The sequence below is a fragment of the Primulina eburnea genome, unplaced genomic scaffold (assembly GCF_022965805.1).
Source record: "Primulina eburnea isolate SZY01 unplaced genomic scaffold, ASM2296580v1 ctg903_ERROPOS189874, whole genome shotgun sequence".
NCBI lineage: Eukaryota > Viridiplantae > Streptophyta > Magnoliopsida > Lamiales > Gesneriaceae > Primulina > Primulina eburnea.
In genome coordinates this window covers 138,589-162,753 of record NW_027331664.1, presented here as the reverse complement: position 1 = coordinate 162,753, position 24,165 = coordinate 138,589, and the positions used below count along the sequence as shown (strand labels likewise).

The 24,165-nt window shown below is 33.8% G+C and overlaps 1 protein-coding gene across 1 annotated transcript; it reads right to left on the bottom strand.

The window, feature by feature from the left end:
• Nucleotides 1–13,653: 13,653 nt before the first annotated feature.
• Nucleotides 13,654–15,841, bottom strand: LOC140822558 (ethylene-responsive transcription factor ERF113-like). The gene is made up of 2 exons (XM_073183327.1): nt 15,369–15,841; nt 13,654–14,488 (listed from the first exon to the last, which is right to left on the bottom strand). Exons 1-2 carry the CDS (start codon nt 15,454–15,456, stop codon nt 13,875–13,877), a joined length of 702 nt encoding a protein of 233 aa, XP_073039428.1. The 5' UTR covers nt 15,457–15,841; the 3' UTR covers nt 13,654–13,874.
• Nucleotides 15,842–24,165: the final 8,324 nt, after the last annotated feature.

Here is a 24,165-nt window from a genome sequence, read left to right as displayed (position 1 = left end):
ACTAAAAGAAATTTTATGCAGTAAAAAACTTTTGAAATATGACCATTATTTTTACTTGCAAAGACATTTACCTTAAATGTTGATAATACAGAGGTAAAATAATTATTGAAAAATAAAATTAACCCAAACCCAAGAAAGAAAGATTATTGAGATGTCAGACTTTGTGTCAAAATTATATTTTTGATATTGTTTTTATTAAATATCATGAAAATATTTTTGTATCAAAAGATGGCTCTGGAGAATCAACAATCTTATTGAGGCTTTTGTAGATACTCGTCAATGTTGGAATGACAAGCCCAACCTTAAGTCCGTTGGTTATGATGCTTGCTATTTTGATGGTACTCAGGTGTACCACGTTAGCATCTTCATTGTGAAGGACGAATGCAAAACACCAACAAAATAAATATGCTACCAAGTACGCCTAATCTCGAGTTACCAAGCTTGGAAAACATATATATATTTGCACGTGACCTTTCTTCATGTGTGCTGATATCGACGAGAGGGTTATGTGTGGAATTCAGACGCACCATCTTTTTATTTCTATGTGGATGGAATGGTTGATACTTAAAGGTCTTCTTGAACCAAAATCTAACCCGTTGATCGGTGGTCACGTGCAAATGTGGATTGACTTTTGTGCTCCCTCGAAGTATGTGTCATGCATGAATAAGTAGTTTCAAGATCGAGGAAAAAATTTACTACCCGTTTCTTCAACGCTGGTGACTCTTTGGCTCTAGGAACAACTTCATCGAGTACTTTCTTGGTGATATAGAGGCACAAAAAAAAAAACTGCAAATCCCAAAAAGATAAGAAAATTTGCAAAGTGAGGTAATGATAGATGTCATATTTACGTATTTTATTGCATCGTTTGAGTCTTACTCTGCATTATTTTGTGTGTATGAAGTCCACATTTTGTTCATTTTATCTTAATGTGTTGCATATGATCACTACTTAACTGAGTTGTTACGAATGTGTAGGAAAATGGAAAAAAAGATAAAAATTCAGCTAGAAGTGAAATTTGAGGTAGAAGGCATCGCGCTAGGGCGAGAAATCTCGACCGCTCCAGCTCAAGATGATAAAAAAAGGCCTTCCGGACAGAAGACTTGATGCTAGGGCGATCATTCTTGATCGCCCCTGCTCAAGTAGAAAAAAGAAATTTCCAGATTTGAATTTTCTTTATTTGGAAAGTGTAAGGACCGTGTATCGTATTATCGTAAATCCTACGTGATTATCGATAATTTATGAAATTGTCATATGATTATGTATTTGATGTATATCATGATAAGGAATTGAGAAAATGAATATTGTATATGAATTGACGTTATAAGAGCTCGATTGGATAGGCCGGACGCCAATATAGTACAAAACCAACAATTTGTACAGAACAGGTGGCGCCCGAGCGGTAGAAAATTACCGCCCGAGCGCCAGGGTATTTGAAATGAGTATTCGGGCAGAACACCTCGCGCCCGAGCGGTAATATTTGACCGCCCGAGCGCGAAGTAAGTGGCCTTTGGACAGAACATGCCGCGCCCGAGCGGTAATTTGTGACCGCTCGAGCGCGGTACATATTGAAGTCGGGGGCAGAATGTCTCGCGCTCGGGCGCGAGAATTCTACCGCCCGAGCGCGAGTGAGATGAGGATAAGAATGGATTTCTTTTCCTCCTTTCTTCATTTTATTTACCGAGAGTTCGAGAGATTTCGAGAGAATTCGATTTTCTATCGTCCGAATCGACTTTGAAACGCCGTCTAAACGCAAAACAAATTATATATTTGTAATCTGCGCGTCGAGGGCTTCAGACTGAGGTAATTTTCTTCTAGTTTCAGCAGCTTTAAATATCAAAGTGCTGGAATAGCATGTATTTGAAAGTGAATTTCTGATATGTAGTAAAATAACCGACAAGAAACTCATATTCGAAGTCGGAATTGAATTATGATATGATTTGAATTTGATATGAATTATTGAAGTTTCAAATGATATTTGAAACTCATATTATTGATTTTGGACCATGTTATTGATTGGAATGAGTATGTTATTGATGTAGATAAAGTGTAATATCAATATCTTGCTACATCAATTGGAAACGAAGAATTGAGGTATGTTGCAACCGGGTAACATACGACAGGTATCTGTATTATATGATATATGTCGGTTTGATTGGATTGATTGGATTGGAATACGTGTCTATGTGCCTATTTGATGATTTGATGTGGCATACATGACATTGAGATTTGAGTATCGATGTACAAAATAAATGTTTTGTTAACACACATCATTTTATGCATACATCGATACATGACATGCACGTTGAGCTATGATCCTTGGATACCCTGATATGATTTGATTGGATTCCGGGCTTTGTGAACACAATCGCTATGCCGGTATTATATGACCCGTAAAGCATAGACAATTGTGGCCCCATATGATTGGATATGAGATGTGGGATTGATGGCGCTTCGTCGACGCTATCATATGTGTATTCCCATATCGGCCGGTGTGCCAGCTCGAGCATTGATTTGATTTGATAGCGATTCGATTGATTCTGACATGTGCTCAGTGGATGAGCATTTGACCTGATACCTCCACGACATACATGCATTGCATACCATATATCATTGTTTAGATATCTGTGGTATATATGATTGGTTGTTCCATACGGAGCTTTGCTCACCCCCAAGGGGGGCTGTTGTTGTCTTTGTGTGTGGACAATGGCAGGTACTCCAGGATATCAGGAGACCAAAGAGGGTACTTCTGGAGGGAGTCACAGTTGAGCTGAGGTTTATGTTTATGTCTTGTTCCCAGTATATATGTATATGTATCTATATACCGGGGCATGTCCCAAGGATATGAGTTGTCTGTATGTGATTGGTTTTGATTTCGTGTGGGCATGTTTTATGATTTGAGATTAAATACTATTTTTAGTATTATAAATCTAAAAGAGATGTTTTGGGATCATTGTAAAGAAATTTTAAACTCATTTTCCGCTGTAATTACTTAACCCTAATCAAATCCATTGTAATAACGATTAGGAGCTAAGGGCCCCACAGAAAGTGCCCTATTGCCTAAAAAACCTAGATATACGAGATTTGCGGGAGATTCACGTTATGAAAAAGGGAGAAAAAAGAGCAGCAGCCACACGGAGAAAAAGCGGGATTCGAGGAAACTCAGATTTTCTGGAGTTTCGAGCAGAGGGGATACCGTTCTTCATCTAATCTAGTATTTCTAGTTTAAGAATTTAATTTAAATCTTATATTGCATTTATTTTCATGAATTTTCGTAGCTAAACTTATTGTTTGTTGGGATTCAAAGGGGTACCCTGGCCCAGGGCTCCTTACCCTAGTTATTTGTTAAGCCCAAGGCTCCGTACCCTGGTTATCGTTAAGCCCAGGGCTATGTACCATGGCTCGGGGCTCCGCACCTCAACCATTCCAAGTCCCAGGATTTGTACCCTGGCTTAAGGCTCTGTGCCCTGGTTATTCAAAAAACTCAGGCTCTATATCCTGGCTCGGGGCTCCATACCTCGATCATTTAATAAGTACATGGACTAAAGGTTCAATATCCCGATCACTTATTGGAAATACCGGTTATTTTCCAACACTTAGAAAAATTCAAAGATTCAACATTCAAAATCAGTTTATGAATAAGAAGCTAATTATTTTTAAGACCGGGTATATTGCAAGCATTCTCATTCCGTAAAGGGAAATAATATTTCATAAAAAAGATTGTATTGATAAAAAGCCCAAAGGCAAAGATTACAAGAATAATTAAAAGAAGAAAAAACTACAATCTTACTCTACATCTATGGGTTTGACCCCAACTCCTCTTCTTCTTTGGGGTCTTCCTTCTCTTCTGCATCCTTGGAAAGGGATGCTATGGCCCGTCCAAAATCGAGAAAGTCTTTCCTATCTTCAGGAATAAGCTCGGCTTCTTCAAATTGCTCTCGACACTTGTCGAAGCCAGTCTGGAAGAAAGAGTAGGCCCGATCTTTAATGGCCTGCCTGAACACCGAAGATTGGAGGAAGGAGGCTTGCCACTTGTCCTGATTATATTTGAGAGCATCCAGGGCATCCTCAGCATCAATCACCCAGGAGTGTTGTCTCTCCTACTCCTCGGGCAAAGAATGATTCTTTGACTCTAAGGAAGAAATTTGCTTTTGTAATGTTTGCTCCCGGACGATGCCCTCGTTAGCATCATCTCTGGTCTTAGCCAGATCCTCTTGAGTTATTCCCAGTTTCTGGTTGGCCTTATCTAAAGCAGATTGAAGGCCGACAACTGCTTCCTCGTGAATTGATCGAGGCTGGGACAATTCCCCTTGTTATTGATTGAGAAGATCCTGGGATGCCCGAGCTCGATTACCTTCAATGGTGGCCACCGCCGCTACCTCTTCAAAGACTTTCACCAGCATTTGCACACCCTGTTCGGAAGGAGTCAGTAAAAAAAAGAGGGTTAGAAAAGCTTACGCAAAGGATCCGGTTTGATCCCTCGAAAAGCTTGGGAGTCGGGCGAGAGTTCTTCACATGTGCTTTCTCAATAGGAAGAAGCATCTGTTTGAGGAGTTTGAGTCCAGTTTCCTCCCTCCAAGAAAATGTTGCCTCGGGTTCCCTGCAAACCAGGCTGAAGAGACTCGGAGAGCGGTTGATTTTGGGGAGGAGGGGTGGATTGAGTTGTTTGGGAGGTACCCTGGTCTCCTCCTTTGGTACCTCTGACCAGGATCAGTTCCGAGCTTGCTACAGCCTTTCTCTTCCTCTGAAGGAGGAGAGTGTGATATTCAGAGTCTTCTTGGGAGTCAGCACGAGTTACCTCCCGCTCTTGTTGAGTTTCAACCCGGACAGAATCGTCCAGTCGAGCCACCTCTTCCTCGGCCATTTTCTTTTTTTCCAGCAGCTGCTCTCCGGGCTGCCAATTTCTTCTATTTGGCTGCCTTCTCGGTTGCCCACTTCTTAGCGAAAGCCTCTTGCATTTTTGAGTTATTTGGGGAACAAAAGAAATAGAAGATAAGTACCTAAATCAAATAGATAGCAAGAATAAAAAAATAAGAGAATGCGAGGGAAGAAATTACCGGGTTGAGCGCCCGAGCCAGCAACTTCTTCTATCACCCGGTCAATTGGGTCCACTACCTGGGCACTCAACCCGTAAGTTATAAAATTATCCTCACAGATGAGGGTGGAAGAAGCGAATTTTTGCTCCTCCACCAATTCTTGGCTTTGGGTATACGGTTCCTCAATTTATAAGATCGGGGAAGAGAGGGTTGGGGAGGAAGGGTAGAAAGAAACCCGGTTAAACAAGGCAGAGGAGTTGGGAGTTGAATATAGAAAAAAAGGTCCTTTCCATTCCTTCTGAGAAAAAGAGATATCATCAAGGAAACAAATTTTAGCCGGACAGATAAGGAGAAGGCATTATCTCCCATCCGGCAGATGAAAAAATAGTGGAGAATCAGAGGGGTAATGAGAAGATTGTGCATCCTAAAAAGAATATAAGTAAAGGCCATAATTTGAAAAGATTTAGGGTAAAGATGGTTAGCAGGGACACCAAAAAACTTGGCAACCTCAATATAGAAAGAAATGATGAGAAATCTAAGACCGTTTCTAACTTGGTCCCGGAAAAAATGTTGTAAAACAAAATGATGGTGATCAGCCCTGTCAGAGGGCCGTGAATCAAAATGGCAAAAGAAGAAGGGATAAAACCGAGAGATCGGAGTTCCTCGTCATCTCCCGAGCACAGAGTAATGTTCATTGAAGCAAACCAAGGAACTCTCGAAGTCTCAGAATGAGGGGGGAAGAATCCTGAGCTATTCCCTTACCTTTGCCTTTTTTCAGAGCTTTGGAAGGGCTAGAAGATGAGGGTTTGGATTTTAGGTTTTTGGGCTTTAAAAAAGGTTGGGTGGAAAACCGTTTTGGGGGAGAGGGTGAATCGAAACGCATCGCAGTGGACCTGTAACTTGACGAGCCTCGCACATTCGCTCCGAAAGTGGAAGAAGTAGAGTTCGACATTTTTAAAAGAAAAATGGAGAGGAAACTTACGAAGGTGGATTGCGCGAAGGATTTGCTGATGGTAAGCCGCCGGAATGGAGGAGCGCCACACGTTGGAGATCTGAGTAAGAGTTGGGGAGAAATTCAAAAATTGTAAAAGTGGTAAATGAAGGGGGTTCATCGTCTTATATAGGCGAAGGGGGATGATCCCAATCGTTGATCTTCCAACAACAGCCTTAGTTGATCACCACGCTATGTTTACTGAATATTTTAGCAACTTTTGAAGCATTAAAACGTAGCAAACCGTCTCGGTTTGGCCTCCATTCTTCCTCGCGTTTGTTTTTGATATTTCGTGTGTTTTAAACGCAAAGACATGCCTAAACCTTTCTTTTATGCATGATCATATTATATACTGTATTTTGATAAAAATTATGCATGAAAATTTGTTGGTTCAATTATATTAATGCCAGAACGTTACTAAAAATCGTTTCGATATATATTATGCATGAACTTCTATGTTTTCCTCAAGTTTTCGATCGTAGTCTTCACTAGATAGAACCTAGGGCTTGCTGCTATGTATGGTTACATTATGGAATGTGTTTAGATGTTTTTAGGTGGTCTGAGATGGGGAAAGAGGCAGCTAGCATAGCAGAAAGTGAAAAGTGAGCAACCGCATGCATAAGGGGTGATCGCAGGTTTGTGTGTGGGTTTGGTGGTGTAGGCTGGAACTAGGCTCGTGGCTAGTGTCTAGGGCAGTTCTTAGGGTCCCTGGGTAGGCCTGGTGTGGGTTGGTTAGGGTCTGGTTGGCAATCATAAGGTCTGGACTCGTGATGGTCGTGAGTGCACGTGAGGGGCTCTCGAGTAAGGACAAACGGGTTTGTGTAGTTTAGGGGTTGTGCTTGCGTCATGGGTTGGAAAGGGTCAAACCAGGGGCTTAAGTGATGTCTAAGGGTGGAGTATAGGGCTTGGTTCGCGTTGGTTCGAGTTGGAATCGATAGGAAGTCATATGGAACGCAAAAGTGCCACAATGTCGTTCTTTGGGAAGCTTGCGTCTTCATGGTTCGTGGTGCTTGGTTCAGGGTTCAGACATGGTTCGGGGCTGGTTCAGGGCCTTGGGTAGTGCACTTCTGGAAAGGAGAAGGGGCCGTTTGTCTGTGATACCCCGCAACGCAATTCCACTATGTTTGGATGTGTTTTACATGTGGGTCGAGTCGTGAGTTGATGGTTACGTCCTAAGTGGTTTTATTTAATTTGAGAGTCATATGTGTTTGAATGCACTTTAGGGTTGTTTTGGGTATGAAATTTAGGATGTTATGACAACATGTCCGAGGACGATCCAACAGATTCACGATGTTCTTAAGTATGTATGACGTGCAAAATAATTATTTTTGAGGTATGCGGTTTGTCTTGTGACCAAATTATGTTACGGGTTTGGAAGCCGAAGAACGTGTCTAGGGACATTTCCAACCTCTTCGGAAGAAATATGTTATGTTAGGGAGTGAATATCCAGTCCAAGGGCTGTGGTGATCCCCGTCGGCCCAATAATGTGGTTAGTTTAATCAAACTATTTATGTTATGGGCAATTTGTATTGAATATAACTCAAAGCAAAATGATTTACGATTACGATTATAATATGATGAGCATGAAAATATGATTTTATAAAAATGTTTATGCAGGAAAGTCGCGTTATATATATTTGTTCTTATATTATGCTATGTACTAGCTACATTTAAATTACATGAATTTTTATTACGTATTATTTGTTATTCAAGATTTATGCATGCTGAGTCGTTAGACTCACTAAACTTGATTGATGCAGTTGATGTTGTTGGGGAGACGGGAGGTGGTGACCAGTGAGCCGGTTCGGACCAGTGACAGTACAAAACCGATGACATTGTACTTAACGAGTTTTTATTATGAATGTTTAAAACTATTTACTCTAATTTTATTGCACTGGTTTTGGTGACTAGTAAGTTGAATCTTTTTATATTATGTTTGATTTTTCAAATTATGGTGGATGTTTTAACTTGAGATTTTTGTTGGTTGTGATATTTAAAAATGATGGAGTTTTAAATTTAGTATGTGTGATGATCGTTGATTTATTTTATGAGCTATGTTTATCTTAAATTATTTAATAAAAAATTAAATTTTACCACAAATATAAAGTATTACTATTTTAAGTATCAGTTCGTCTCATAATGATTGCAAACAATATATAGTTGTGATTGATTTCATTGAAGAGATCACATGCATTCTCCTGGAACTTATTATATAAATCTAAATTCATGACTTTATATGTAACGTAAATTGATTATCTTGGAAACAAATGATATGAAATTATATAAACTAGTTTTTCACCCGTGCGATGCAGTAGACAAATATTTTATCTAATTGATTATTAAAATTAGTATATATGATAATTTGTTTACTTTCTCTATAACGTGACTTTCATAATATAGATCTTAACAATGAAACACTACTGTATAAAAGGGTCATTTTTTATTTCGGCTGAAAATTAATATCACGCTTGTATTAGATAATGAATGACATAATGTGTTTATCAATAATATTGTACTCACATATAAATTTATGTACTATGTAGAAAACAATAACTGTAATAAAATAAAATGATAAACATGATACAAACTTTTAATGTGGTTTTAATTTCAATAAATAATTTAAATTAAAATCCAAATAAACTAAATGGATTATAGATCATATAATAAGAAAACAAAAACAAATTACAAATTTTGAAAAACTTCTTTAAATACAACATTTGTCGTTGAATTTTTCGGGTTGCTATCATTATCACATATCAAAATTTTTAGATCCTTAGGATTCGTAACTCTGGATATAGCAACATACAACTGATCATGACAAAAAACAGGGTTCTTCAAAAAAGTCTTACATGAGACAATGATTGCCCCTGATTTTGTTGATTGTCATTGCATATGATACAATCAAAGTATAATGTCTTTATTGAAATTTAAAAGAAAGCCTTAGATCAGAAGACTTGAATTACATTCTTGGAGTAAGCATTTTATGACTTGCATTACTTCCAGTAAGAATTTTTCCTTCCGAAACATGGTTTCCGAGCCTTGTCACGATCAATCGAGTGTAATTGCATAATCCAAAGAGAATGATCTATGTTAGAGATAAATGACTTTATTTAATTAAAAAAATCATACCATTTGTAATATCACTTAACAGAGATATTGATGTTGGAATCAGCATCTTGAATGATCCATGAAAACTAAATTGTTGAGATACTCTGGCTCTCAAATCCATATCTATGTTTAAATTTTTACAACAAAAATAATTAAAATAAATGGAACTAATTCTGAAATAAACATTTATAATGATAACTCACAAGATAAATGTATTCAAGTAAAAAAAATAGTAATTGGTATTTAATATTAATTTATTTAACAGGGATTATTAACAATAGCCCACTATACAACTTCATAATCAATTTTGACCTTGAAGTAATTTAACTAACAAAATTGGCATGTTGAATATGTCAAATTTCATACATATATTTTAATTCTAAATATGTTAATTAACAATTTTTCCTTGTTTTTATTATTTTGCATGAATAAAATAATAATAAAAATGGTAGTTTATATTAAATTGACATAAAATTATTTTTTAATCATCTATATTAATTCGGGAATTGTTAGTCTAATATTAAAGTTGATATATTGAAGAGAAAAATGATTTTATACTATCATTGAAATAAATATATTAGATCTCAAAAATAAAATTCAAATTAAAAATTAGTTCATCTAAACTATAGATGAATTTTTTTAATTACAATAATCTTACATATATATATATCTGTGTGTGTGTGTGTGTCATTAATTTTAAATTAATAAAATGATTTCAACGGAGCACAAATTTTTAAACATGTTTCAAATTTTTAGAATTCATATTTAAATTTTGAATAACAACTTGAATTTGGTTCATAATTCTCAGAATGGAATTTAATTTCTGGATTTGAAATTTGAAATGTAATTTAATTTGGTTTGTAATTAGACAACTCTGTTTATATATATATATATATATATATATTTATATATATATATATATATATATATATATATATATATATATATGTATATATATATATATAGCTTTGTGCAATCTATGAAGCAAATGATGTTGGAATTTTTGAGGTCATAATTCTAATTATAAATGTTTTAATGTCTTCAGTTAAATAAATCATAAATTGATGTGGTTTAATTTCGAATTTAAGATTTTGTTTAAGGGCTTAATTGTCATTATATTATTGTGTGAATATCACATATGCAATTTGCTGATTTGTCGAAGGGTAAAATTAGAAATAATCAATATTATGCAATTATAAAACACTGGTTATGGTCCATTTTGCATAACGTTGTCTTTTAGTTTTGAATCTTGTTGGGGCACTGTTTTCTCGCAATAAGTTTAAAATTTTAATTTTGACGCTCGAAACTTTTCTTGGGCGTCTTATGTATTTAAACATCCATAGGATGCTTAGAATCGTTTATTACCTATATGTATATTACACTATATACCAAACAAGTACGAGATTAGCAGAGATGGTCCTTCTTGTATCTCCTTTTGAACTGATCTCCTGCCTTTGATCGTCAAATCAAGTCCACGATCGAAGACTATTTTTTATGCTTGGATTGCACTAGAAATTGTAAACAATTTTGCATTGAGACTAGGACGCGCAAATTTCAGAAATTCGGAGTCTGTGTGGCGACAACGGGCAGCGGAAGAGGAAGTGGTCTCAAGACTCTTAATTTTCATTATTAAAATTCTCATATTAATATTATATCATGTATTAATCAACTTTTGATAATGCACTACATATATATATATATATATATATATATATATATATATATATTTTATATATACACCTTGATATATCCATATAAAGTATATAAAAAATATTAATATATCTACACATGCACATTTAATATATACGGAGACATATTAATTAATATTAATAACTATTATTTAATATTCTTTAATTAACTTATCTAAAGAAAATTAAATAATAGTTATTAATGTTAATTAACATGTCAGTTAATTAAAGAAAATTACATAATAGTTATTAATGTTAATTAATATGTCAGTTAATTAATTTTAGACCTTTATATATCATATAAAGTATATAAAAATATTAATATATCTACACATGCACATTTAACATAAAGTATATAAAAATATTAATATATCTACACATGCACATTTAATATATACAGAGACATATTAATTAACATTAATATATTTTTAATTTTCTTTAATTAACTTATCAATTAATTAATTTTAGATCTCTCTAGAATTTATTATGAGAATTATGTACATATTAGTATTCAGTACTACTAATACTATTATTTAATTAGTAAATTTAAAATTTACTAAATAAATAATTGTGAATTCATTATAACAACGATCGACGACCCGACATCGTCGATGTACCAAGAATACAAATCTCGTTCACATAATGAAAATTGAAAATTTCGAAGATCAAATTTTAACTGTCTATATTTGACAGCTACTAGTTTTGTGAACTGTTTCACCAAAACAGACAGTTTCACTCTCCTTTTTCAATTAATAATTAAGCTAACTTGAATTTCTTTCATCTTATATAATTAACTTATAAACTCCGTTATAAGCAATAAGCTTGATCACCATCAAACTATAGTCGCTAAATTCAAATACTTGAACTTTTAATATCTCAACGGGACCACAAAATCTTGTGTGATTTTCAATGATTCAAGGATACAACTAGTTATGGATTTACATCTCCATGTGATTCATAATAATGTTTATTGTTATTCGGGCTAACCCTAATTAGTCACATTCTTTCATCAACACTTTGACCAAGAATATCATAACTTAATTTTGATTGCACTAATCGGATCATGATAAGAGCGTCTAGTAGAATCGCTCAATGATCTCATAGGTATCACTGATAGTACATGCAAAAAATCATAAGTTATTGTTATCATACAGTACGGTCCCTTCAACTCATATATCCTGATCGAATATACAATTATTAGTATATCGAGAGTTTCATATGCATTTGTTAACGATGTGATGTATCTTTGACTAATAATAGTGACATCGCATGTTCAACTACGAAAACACATTTCTCTAAAACATATTTCTTGCCCTGGCCAGATACTCCTTGTATTATTAACTCATTAGATCCAATATAATATCTTCACCTGTAGGCAAACGGTGAATCCCTGACTACAATGCATTTGCTCCTATTTATTTCAAAAGTACACCCAACCTCATTACCTGAGGACTCTCAATAGATTCGATAAACTGATCAAAGTGCATGCTAGTACATAGAGTCTCTACATTGTCCCGAATCCTAGGTCAAAAGACTAATGTTGTACGACCATAATCACATACTATTCCACTCGACAAATGATAAACACTTGGGTAATCTAAGTGAGGATTGTTCAGTGCATCATCATATGATCACCCATCTGTATGAATGGACATCTCCTTGTCTTTACCAATCAAACATGACGTTTTCATCAAAGATGCTAGTCTCTACTTCAAGCGATATTTATCCTTATTTTAGGAGGCTGATTCAACTAAGAACCTGTTAAGAATATATGATCCACTTCTTAATGAGTTTCATGATCTTATATTGAGAGTCAGACCTCATGATACCTATTATAATATTCAAGAAATTTATCTATGTAGCTTACATAAGTATACAAATAAAGTTAAATGTCATAATAGATAAAAACGTAAAAATTATTAAAATAAAGATCGTTTTAAATTAGAGTCAATAAAGCTCAAGTCACAAATTGGCTCGCTGGATACCTATTCTAACCAACCCAATACCAAAACTCTCTGATTTAATAAAGAAAATCTGCAAAGTGAAAATTACTACCTAAAATTGAATGCAAACTATTAATTAGCTTTCACAATTACTATTATTATTATTATTATTATTATTATTATTATTATTATTATTATTATTATTATTATTATTATGTGCGTTATAATTTTAATTTTATTTCTGACACTGCTTTATTTCACATCTCAATGATATATTCTCCAAGCCCCACCAATATCCCACTCCTTTTCTTTTCTATACACGCGTGAATTTATACAATGGTAAAATTTATAGTATAATTTTTGTCCATGTCTAATTCTTGCGTGGAGGGGCCAAGCCAATGGTTCGTTTTCTATGTTTGAATTAAATGATTCCCGAAAGTTGGAGTGTCCTTTGGATGGATGCAAATCTTTGTTATAGGATCTCACATGCTTCGACAATAGTAATATTTCATTATATATCATTTGTGGGCCCCTTCGCCGTAACAATAACTAAAGCACATGTACCGCGCCCGCTCTCCTCTCTTCTACAATTTGGCCAATCTTTTCGTATGATCCTGATTTGGCTACGTCTGTCACTACTTGCATGTATTTTTTTTACGAACACTTGCATGTATTTTAGAAGTAGCAAAGTTTGTGTTTATATCAAATACAAAAATGTATTTTTTTGGGTGTTTTTCGCTTCCAATATCAAAACCACTCTTGAAAATCATGGTTGCATACGTTGTACAACAGTCATTTTTTTTTGAAATATATACACTCATGCATTTATAATCTAGCTAGTGGAGAGAAAATGTCAATTATATACATGCGTTTATAATCTAGTGGAGAGAAAAATGTCAAAGACAAGGAGCTTCTACTTTCATTCACTTAACATAAAATTCACTGATGCGGGGTACGTCGTATAAGATACAAAGCTAGGCCACAGGATTGCTTTAGAGTTTTGATCAACCAACAAGATGACCTTCCAAACGAATTCACAACATGCATATCCATTCATATATATATATATATATATATATATATATATATATATATATTCGTGATCGATATATCATGTGTTGGGGCCACTAGAGTCGAAATCATCCTTGCCATAATTATGGCCCCCAAACTGACCGGAATAAATGTTATAAGCAAAATCTTGATCATCATACTGCTGTTGTGGTGGCGTTACCGAACTGCTCGACGTTGGGTGCTGTGAAGTGGAATAGTAATCATAAAATGACGACGACCCAACTTGATCACTCTTATTGTAAAGATCTGAAGCAAAGTAAGGGAACTGGGCATCACTGCTGGATAACAATTGTGCATATTGTTGAAGCCCTGGAAAAGTGTTGTGCGACAACGGATCAGAATAACTAGGTTCAGATTGAATATTAGTTGAATCATGATGACTTGATGACGAATGAGTAGCAGTAGTGGAGCTTGGATAGTACTGTTGAGCAGGAGGAGGAGCAGGTGCTTTGAGCTGAACACGCTCGGGGAAATTGAGTTTGGCTTTGGTTCCTTTGAACTTGAGGGCAGCATCATCGTATGCAAGAGCAGCATCTTCGGCTGTGTCAAATGTGCCTAACCATACACGGGCTGCCTTTTGTGGATCCCGTATTTCTGCAGCCCATTTGCCCCATGGCCTTTGCCTGACTCCTCTGTAGTGTTTCTTCAAATTTCCTTTCATTGACATAACATATATAAAATATTTTAGGACTTCGAATGATCGATCAAAAATAAATTCAAAACGTATCTAGCTATTTGTTAGAGATTCGGCCGCATATATATGGATGCATGCCTTGATGTGGCAACTGGCACAATTTCAACAAATCAATCTCTTGTGAACGATATATATTATGATCACTATCAAAGGAAATAATCTATATATGCATATGTACGTTAAACATGGAAAATTAAATCATTAGATCATCGATGGATATAAGGATGTGCATGATTTAGTAATATATGTATGGTAGGTGCAAAAAGAAAAGAAAAGCCTGATACATGATCAATTAGCCACGCAACTAGTTATTATATATCATAGTCAATATGATCAAGTCAGATGTGATCCGTTAGTTGTATTAAATTTCAAGGACTTGATATTATGTAGTTAGTCGTGCGTGTCTTATATTGTCCAAAACTTGGATCTAGAAATGAAAGAGTCGTGAGTGAGATGGTACTTTACGGAAAGAAACTCTATCCGCATACAATGAACTTGGCTTTAATTTCTTTCTTCAGTTCACACTATATATATATATTGTTCACACTATATATATATATATATATATAGATATATACACATGTATATATCTATATATCATTTAATGTTCCAGTCTATCGATCGATCGATCTACAATACAAAGTAGATGTATATACTATATTGATCAAGAAGCTAGGTATTGAAAATGAAAGGAGCAAGAAATCATTTAATTTCCTGGGTTAATTAGCACGTAATTAAATATTTCCTACAGATATAATATATATCTTGAAAAGGCCAAAACGTACACTCCCCCGATTAAGTAGTTAGAAGCTAACGAGCCATATATATGTATATGTATACCTTGATGATCTTGGTTAGTTTGAGGAGTAGTGGTAGCTGCAGTTTTTTCAGCCGGTGCTTCCGTGTATAGGAAGTGGTCTCTTTCCATGTATAGATATCTAATTAATTCAACTCCGATCCTCCTTGTGCTCAAGCGTGGTTGATTGGGAGACAGAGAGAGAATTGCGATGGGGATCGAGACATGGAATTTTATAAATGATGAAAAGCAGAAGCGCTAGCTAGGTCTGGTGTGAAAATCAAAAGCAAAATGAAGAGATTTTTCGTTTGAGAAGCAGGTGCGTGGCTTTTCAATAGTTTATATTATATTATACACACACACACACACACACACACACACACACACACACTTGCTGATTGATTTACAATTAGAATTAGCTATCTAGTAAACGCAAACTAAATTGAAAAAAAGAAATCGAGGATGATCAAGGAGAGCTAATTCACAGTTTTAGTTGAAAGTTTGGAAGATTGATGATATGGTAATTGAGCAATTATTTTCGTAATGTAACATATATAATAAGCAAGCAAGTCAATCGATTGAACCGGGCCATAAATTATTAGATAACCATATTATTAGTTGGACAAAAATAATATTCGAGATTATTTCTTTTAGGCCACATCCGTATGTTTTATGCGTGGTCATCATCTAGATTATTTAACCACCAACCCCTCTATATTTTCAATAATTTTTTATGTTTAATTATTATTATTTATAATAAGAATAATAGAAAAAACAATAAAATACAATACAAATTCTAAACCAATTTTCCTACCTCTATTTCTCATCTGTTTTTTCTCATTTTAATTTTATGTTTTCATCTTTTTAAGGGCGAACGTGATTTCTATGGAAAAATGTTCTGTTGCATGTTGTCAAGTAATCAGTTTCTGGCATGCTATTTTATCCTGCTGCTAACCAGCTCAAAATACTTGATATTGCTGCATATGCTTGATTACGTAATCTATAATTAATATCAATCACCATAATTAATAAATTTAAAAAAGGCCTCTTCATCCACGTGCAATTAATTATATAAAAATGAACATTTTGGCTTTTCTCCGATATGTGTTAAATCAATCAATTATCGTCTAATAATAATATAATTGTGTGCTAGATAAACAAATATAATTTTGGACAATATATATAAAGTAAATGATTGGATTGGGGAATTAAGGGAGGTGATCATATTGTCAAACATTCCAGCTCCTGCAGTGGCAATAATTGATTGAAACCGAACATGCCTTGACTTTGATGACCAGTTAATTGGGGAATCATATCCACTTTTCACATTCACTGAACTTACGTACAGTTGATCAAACTGACGAATCCAGGTGCATCATTACTCCAATCTCCATCTTCTGCTCGGCCTGCATCTACAATTTAACGACATATATCATATTTTATATATTAAAATTTGGACAAATTTCAAATAAATTAACGAATCTTATTTTCATTTATATTTTACTCTTCATCACATAATCACGTAGTCGAAGAAGATGGATATCTTGACGTAGATATCTTCCACAATACTTTAGCATAATTTTGTATCGTTTTCTACCTCAAAATTTATCTTAAAGAAATTTAATTTTGAAAATAATACATGAGATAGACTGTAATACTTAGTTTTTTATTCAAACCTACAACATATTATTACATAGTAACTTCCTATAGCTACTTATCGTAGCTTGAATTACAACGCATAAATTGAAAATATTTCAAAGTTTATTTTGAAACAAAAATGAAAAAGTTGAATGATGTTTTCATCTTCTTTTTATCCTGATATATATAGAAGTATTTGTGAATTTGAAATCCGAACTTCACACTAGTAAATTGCTTTGCCAGTTGTGGCGACATCATCTTTTATTTGGTGCACCACTATTTTGTGGTCTCTCATGTTGTGATAGTTGAGTGGTCCATCCTCAATTAATAAAGTGGTTGGATCAATTTTTTTTTTTACCTTTGTTGGTGAATCTTTTGCTTTTGTATAATCCCCGAGAAAATCGTGACTTGTGTGATTCCTCACCACTTAGAATATTTGTCTCCACATTATGTTTTCAGTCACATCTGGTCTGAAAATCCTTTTTGAATTTTGAATCTTTCTGGTTCGGGCATTTTGTATAGATTTTTCTGACTAATTTGTCACATGAGCCATGTTGCAGAATTTCCAGCGAGTTTTTTTTACTCTCCTGTAGCTTGCTCTTCAATAGAAGATTTTTTTGCTTTTCAAATATCTTCTGCAAAACTTTTAGTTTTTTCTATTATTATATTTAACAGAAAAGATCCATATACAGAATTTTGGTAAAACTTAAATGAAAACTTGACTTTGTCCATCTCTATGAGACATACCCATAATCCTCATGCTCTTTGAGTTGAGATGTCATCTTTAGTAAATGATGAAACAAGTTGTGTTTCATTCTCTCGAGGGTCCTTGATGAACTTGTGGATGTTAATGTTTGGTATCCTAAGTTTGATGAAATGAAAAGTTTCGTATGAACCTTTCCCGGCTGGTTCTGAAGCTGCACTAAAAGGTGGAGCTCCATAATATCTCATATGTCAAATAATCATAGTTTGCCCAAGTTTCATGAACAACATCCTGAATCAATTTTGGTAGTTCTAATATATTTGGGAAGCTGGCTGATGTAGTATAAACTGAGGCAAGAGTCCCAAATTCATACCATGTCTTTACCTCTTTGGGATAGTAATTTGGTTTCATCCATATCCTAGTATAGTTTCTTGTTGTATCAACTAGGATTATGGTTGTTTCGATACATATTATTTTTTTCAATTTCTTCCAATTATGTTGGTATACTTGAAATGGAGAAACTATAAGTTCCTCAGCGCTAACCTTAGATTTTATCTTGCCAATTTGAGGTCTAAGATCGATCTTTCCCTTTTCAATCCCCGCGGTGAAAGGTTGACTTGAATGATTGAGATAAAGATCTAGAGCTTCAATTTTTGCTTTGGCGATTTATCTAAGGATGATCCAGACTTAATACATGTGCTAGAGGTACTTGAATCTACTGCTTCAAATATCGATCCATGTACACAAAAATCTCCATCTAGGGAAACCAATGGCTTCTCAGGAGCTTGAAGGATCGGTTTTTGCAATACGAATCATAGATGAGTATAAATCTGTAAACAACCTATTATTCGATAAGAGACAATGCTCTTGTCACATTGTTGTAGCCAGCCGCAACGTCTGTATGTAAGACAAGCCTATTAAACTTAGTTTGAAGCATTTCAAGGCTTTCAAATATATCTGCATGTTCATGATGACATCCACATCAGCGATGTCCATCTTTTGTAAGAAATCTGTGATGAAATTGTTGGAATATGGACCAAGAATATCTGTCATTTTATAGAGTTATGACACGCATTCATCAAGAGTGTTACATTAGAGGAATCTAATGGGTTAAGTGGCATAATTAAGTTTAACATACACTTAATGTAATTGTAAAATTTATTGAACAATAGATGTGGTTAACTGACCACATACGTAACGGATGAAATCTCGGAACTGTTCATTCTGCCACTTGGTCAATATATCAAATCCAAATGACATTAAAAAAATATCAAAATTTATTTAAGAATCAATGACATGAATCATGGTGATATATCTTTTTTATGTGAGTATTACTTACATATATTATAGTGTTTCTGCCTCTTAACACCACTTTATAGTAAACATAATGAATAAACTATATGTTTATTCCTCTTCTGTCTTAAGTGAATTTTATCAAAAGAAACACTAAATGTATATTCTATATATGAGAAAATCAAAAATGATAAAGCATTTCATTAATATCACATTATGGAACTAAGTCCTATTTGAACTACACGATCCTTAAAACCCTTATGATGCATCGCTTTAATTAAATGATCATCTATCATCAATTCAGTGCTAATGCGTTCATTGACCATTTTTTTCTTTAACACGTTCTCTTATGGTTAAAATACTTAATGTCAATATGTTTATTTCAACTATCTCTTTTATTGTTTTCAGTCTAAATACATAAGTTGAATTGTCACAACACATTTTTAGTGGCCTAGAAATGGAATCTACAATTTTAAGCTTGAAAATTAAACTCTTCAACTATACACAAGATGAATTAGCCTCAAAACAAATGACAAACTCGGCCTCCAAATAGGAAGTAGGAACCAATGTTTGTTTTCCACTCCTCCAAGATACAAACCCACCAGCAAGCATAAATACGTAATCAGATGTCGATTTACATGATTTAACGCAGCCATAAAATTTTTAATCTGAGTGCCCAATGACCTCTAAATTATCAGTTCGTTTGTATATAAGTATGTGATCTTTATTCCCTTGAAAATATCTCATCACTTTTTTGTAGCTCTCCAGTAATCAATGCTTAGATTACTCCGATATCTACCCAACATTCCCACAATAAACTATATGTTAAGTCTTGTACAAACTTGAGCATACATTAAGCCTCCATATGCTGATTCATATGAGATGTTGTTAATTTGTTCCAACTAAAAATCGTTTTTTGAGAACTAGTTCATGTTGAATACATCACCATACTATAGATGCTAAACTCGGTGAACAATTTTTCATGTTAAACCTATCCAAAACTTTGTGTATATAATCTTCTTGAGACAATCCCAAGATTCCCTTGCCTATATCCCTTTCGATCTTAATGCCAAATACATAAGATGCTTCACTCATATCCTTCCTATCAAAGTTTTTATTAAAAAAAACGTTTCACCTTATGTAGCAATCCTATGTCATTAATTGCAAGTAGAATATCATCCACATATAACACAAGAAAACAAATTTTGCTCTCATTAACCTTCTGGTATATACATATTAATCAATGATGTTCTCTACAAAGCAAAAAGAAGAGATGACATCATGGAATTTTAAATACAGCTAATGGGAGGCTTGTTCCAGTCCGTATATGGATTTATTTATCTTCCAAACAAAATGCTTACTATCCTCAGAGAAGAATCATTTTGGTTGTTTCATATAAACAATATATCTAAATCACCATTTAAGAATGTCATTTTCACATACATTTGATGTAATTCTAAATCAAAATGAGAGACTATGTCATAATAACACGAAGGTAATATTTTTTTAGATACAAGAGAAAATGTTTATGTTTAATCAATTCTATCCTTATGAGTGAATCTTTTAGCAACAAATCGTGCTTTGTACCTCTCAATGTTGCCTAATGAATCTTTCTTTGTCTTAAAAATTCACTTACATCCAATGAATTTTACACCATTAGGGAACTCAACAAGATCCCAAAATCTATTATACGTTATATAATTCATCTATTCTTTCATAGTATTATACCATAAGTTAGATTCTTTATACTGTATGGCTTGTGAAAACGTTTCATAATCATTTTCAGCTCCAATATTATAGTCAGAATCTTGCATATATACAACATAATCACTAAGAATTGATGATCTCTTTATTATAGTGGATCTTCTTCATGTTGAATCAACATTCCTGTAAGTTAGGATTGTGTTGCTTAGCTTGATGTTGCATAGTTTCAAGTATCTGTTGACCATTAAGATATACATGATCATGTTCAACTTCTTGTGGAATCTTAACATTAGTTTGTACAACATTTGTTTGAATTGTAGGAATATTATGTACAATAGTCAATATATCATTTGATATATACAAAATGTCTGAATGATCTTTTTCATTAATAATATTCCAAGATATATTTCTCTCACTAATCAAGTCATTTTCAAGAAAATTTTCATTTCTTGATTCCAAAAGTTTGGTGTTGTGAGATAGACAATAAAATCTATATCACTTAGACCTTTCGGCATATCCAACAAAATACCCACTAATAGTCCTTGGGTATCACTTCTTTTCTTGTTGATTGTATAGCTTTACTTACAGGCATCCCCTAATGCATATATGTCGCAAATTCAGTTTTCAACCTTTCCACATGTCAAATGGTGTCTTTGAGACAACCTTGGTTGAACTCAGTTTAATATATACAATGTCGTTTTTAATGCTTGAGTACACAATAACTTAGGAATTTTCGAGCTATCAAGCTTGCTTCACATCATGTCCAATAACGTTCGATCTTTTATTTCTGCTACACATTTTGTTTTGGAGAACCAAGCATAGTGTACTGGGTAACAATCCCATTTTTTAAAGAAACCGAGCAAATGGACTAGGTGCTTGTCCATCTTAGATTATTTGCCATAATATCACCAACTTTATCATAACTAACAATTTTAATTTGTTTACCACATTGTTTATCTACTTCTGCCTTAAATACTTTAAAGAAATCCACTGCTTCACTCTTATTATGAAGAAAATAAATATACATATATCGTGACCAGTTATCTATGCAAGTGATGAAATATTTTTGACCACACGAGTCCATGTCCGGACTAAAAATATTTGTATGCATGATCTCTAATATATCTGAAGCTCTCTTGGCCACCTTTCTTGATATGTTGGTCTCCTTTCCTTTTATGCGGTCCACACAAATATCATAATTAGTAAAATCTAAAATATCAAGTACTCTATCATTTTATAATATTTTAATTCTATGTATAGAGATGTTTCATAATCTCTGATGCCACAACATAGAAGAGTCCTCATTCATAATACAACGTTTAGTGCTAGCATTATCATGAACATGCATTGTCGTATATAAATAATTATTTTGATTTGGAAAGACCATCACATAAAATACCATTGCCAACAGGTTCATATTTATAAAATAAATTGAAAAAGTGCCTGAAAAGTTAAACGAGTATCCAAAAGGCAAGTTTTGATACATATATTCTTTATTGAGAAATATGGTACATAAAAGGTCATTTCCAAACACAATAAAAAACCACTACTTAATTTTAAAATGAATGCTCTTACTGTTTCAACACTGGAACACATCTTATTTGATGAGTAGATGCATTGTTCACTTCCCACTAGATTCCTTGGGTTTTCCAAATCTTGCGAGAAATTTGTAACATGGATTGCAGATCTGGAGTCAATCCACCATGTATTATAACTTATATAAATAATATTAGATTCAAAAAAAACACAAGAGATTGAATTACCTTTCTTTTCAACCCAAATCTAAAATTTCGACAATCATGTTTCATGTGTCATTTCTTTTTATAGAAAAAACACTTGGGCACTTTCTTGATGCAGATTGAATGGGCATTAATTTGTCTTTTCCCTTAAGTTTGACTTGACTCTTAGTTTTTTCTTGAGTTTACACATGCACATTCTCCCCTTCTTCTATTGTCATTCTACTTTCCTCTTGTACATACATGGCGATAATTTCATTATAGAATATTTTTACTTATGTGTGTTGTAAGATATTTTAAAAGGTCCATACTGATGTGAGGACATAGTCAAAATGTATTGCACAAGAAAAAACTCATACATCTCAATCTTGAGAATACTTCAAAGGAATGCAAATAACCCTCATTTGCATAATGTGCTCACACACACCTCGAATACTGGTAAGCTTCATGGATGAAAACTTCATAATTAGGGTGCTAGACAATGCATTATTTGAGGATTCAAACAGATCATAAGTGGCCTTCATTAGAGCTCTAACATTGTTATGATGCTCAACAAAACCACAAATACCTACAAAGATATTTTTCTTTATGAACATGAGACTGAGGCGATTATTTCACTCCCATTTTTCATAAGGATCGACTCATCAAGAATCTTGATTTCAGTAATGGCTGATAATTCATCATTTTGTATGACATAATCAATATTCATCCATCCAAATGAAGAAGAATTATCTCCCTCCAAACCTTGTAGTTATCACCCTTCAACTCAAGAATGTTACATTTGAAATAATAATAATTTACAGATTGTATAACTGCATGAAGTAAAACATAAAACATACATGCTTATCAAATTTGAGAGTATTAACCAAAATTCATGTTCACCAATGTAAAACATGCTATAATATATGAATCAATTACATAAAAGCTGCACGTGTGCTAAATTTTTAATTAAAATAGGTTCATAACTTGATGATAACATTATCAAATTATATTTCATTTCTTAATTACTTTGTGTAAACTAAGAAAAATTATTTGATATATCATCCTAATTAACCTTATAAATATAGTAAAAATTCATGTGGGATAAAAAAATCATCATATTATATATGTTTAATTACAAATTAAAGTCTTTATGCTATATGTGATTAAAATATTTTATACATATATTACATAATTAAAGATGTTGTGACTATTCTTCAATCACGGAAAATTATATAAATCACAAGTCATTTAAATCTTGCATATAAAATTTATATACAGATTTTAGAAATTTGCATACATTAACACACAATTATCATGACTATATTCGCATGATATATCTACTTATTATAAAGCAGTGAATCCGTTCAAGTTGGCCAGTTTTTTCCGATAACAGGTAAGCCTCCCTACAGGTGTCTCTTACACAGCATCACTACCTAAGGCCAAAGCCACGTGTGATGCGCTCTTTTTCCCACCTTGCCCTTTCCCTGCCGGTTGCAATTGCTCGCAAGATTTGTTAGGAGAGTTAAGACTTCTTACCGCAAGACCACCACTACCCAAATTTGAATAATACTCTTCTACGTGTTTTTGTATGTCTTTTTCGTTAGAATCAATCACGGGCACCATACCACATCGTAGCTCGCCCAAGGTTTGTTAGGAAAGTTAAGACTTCTTCCCACAAGACCACCCCTACCCAGATTTGATTTATTTAAAAAATATTTCTTTGATTTGCAATGCAAGTGTGTATATATTTTGTAGAATGAGTATTCATGCATGATTAATTGAGGG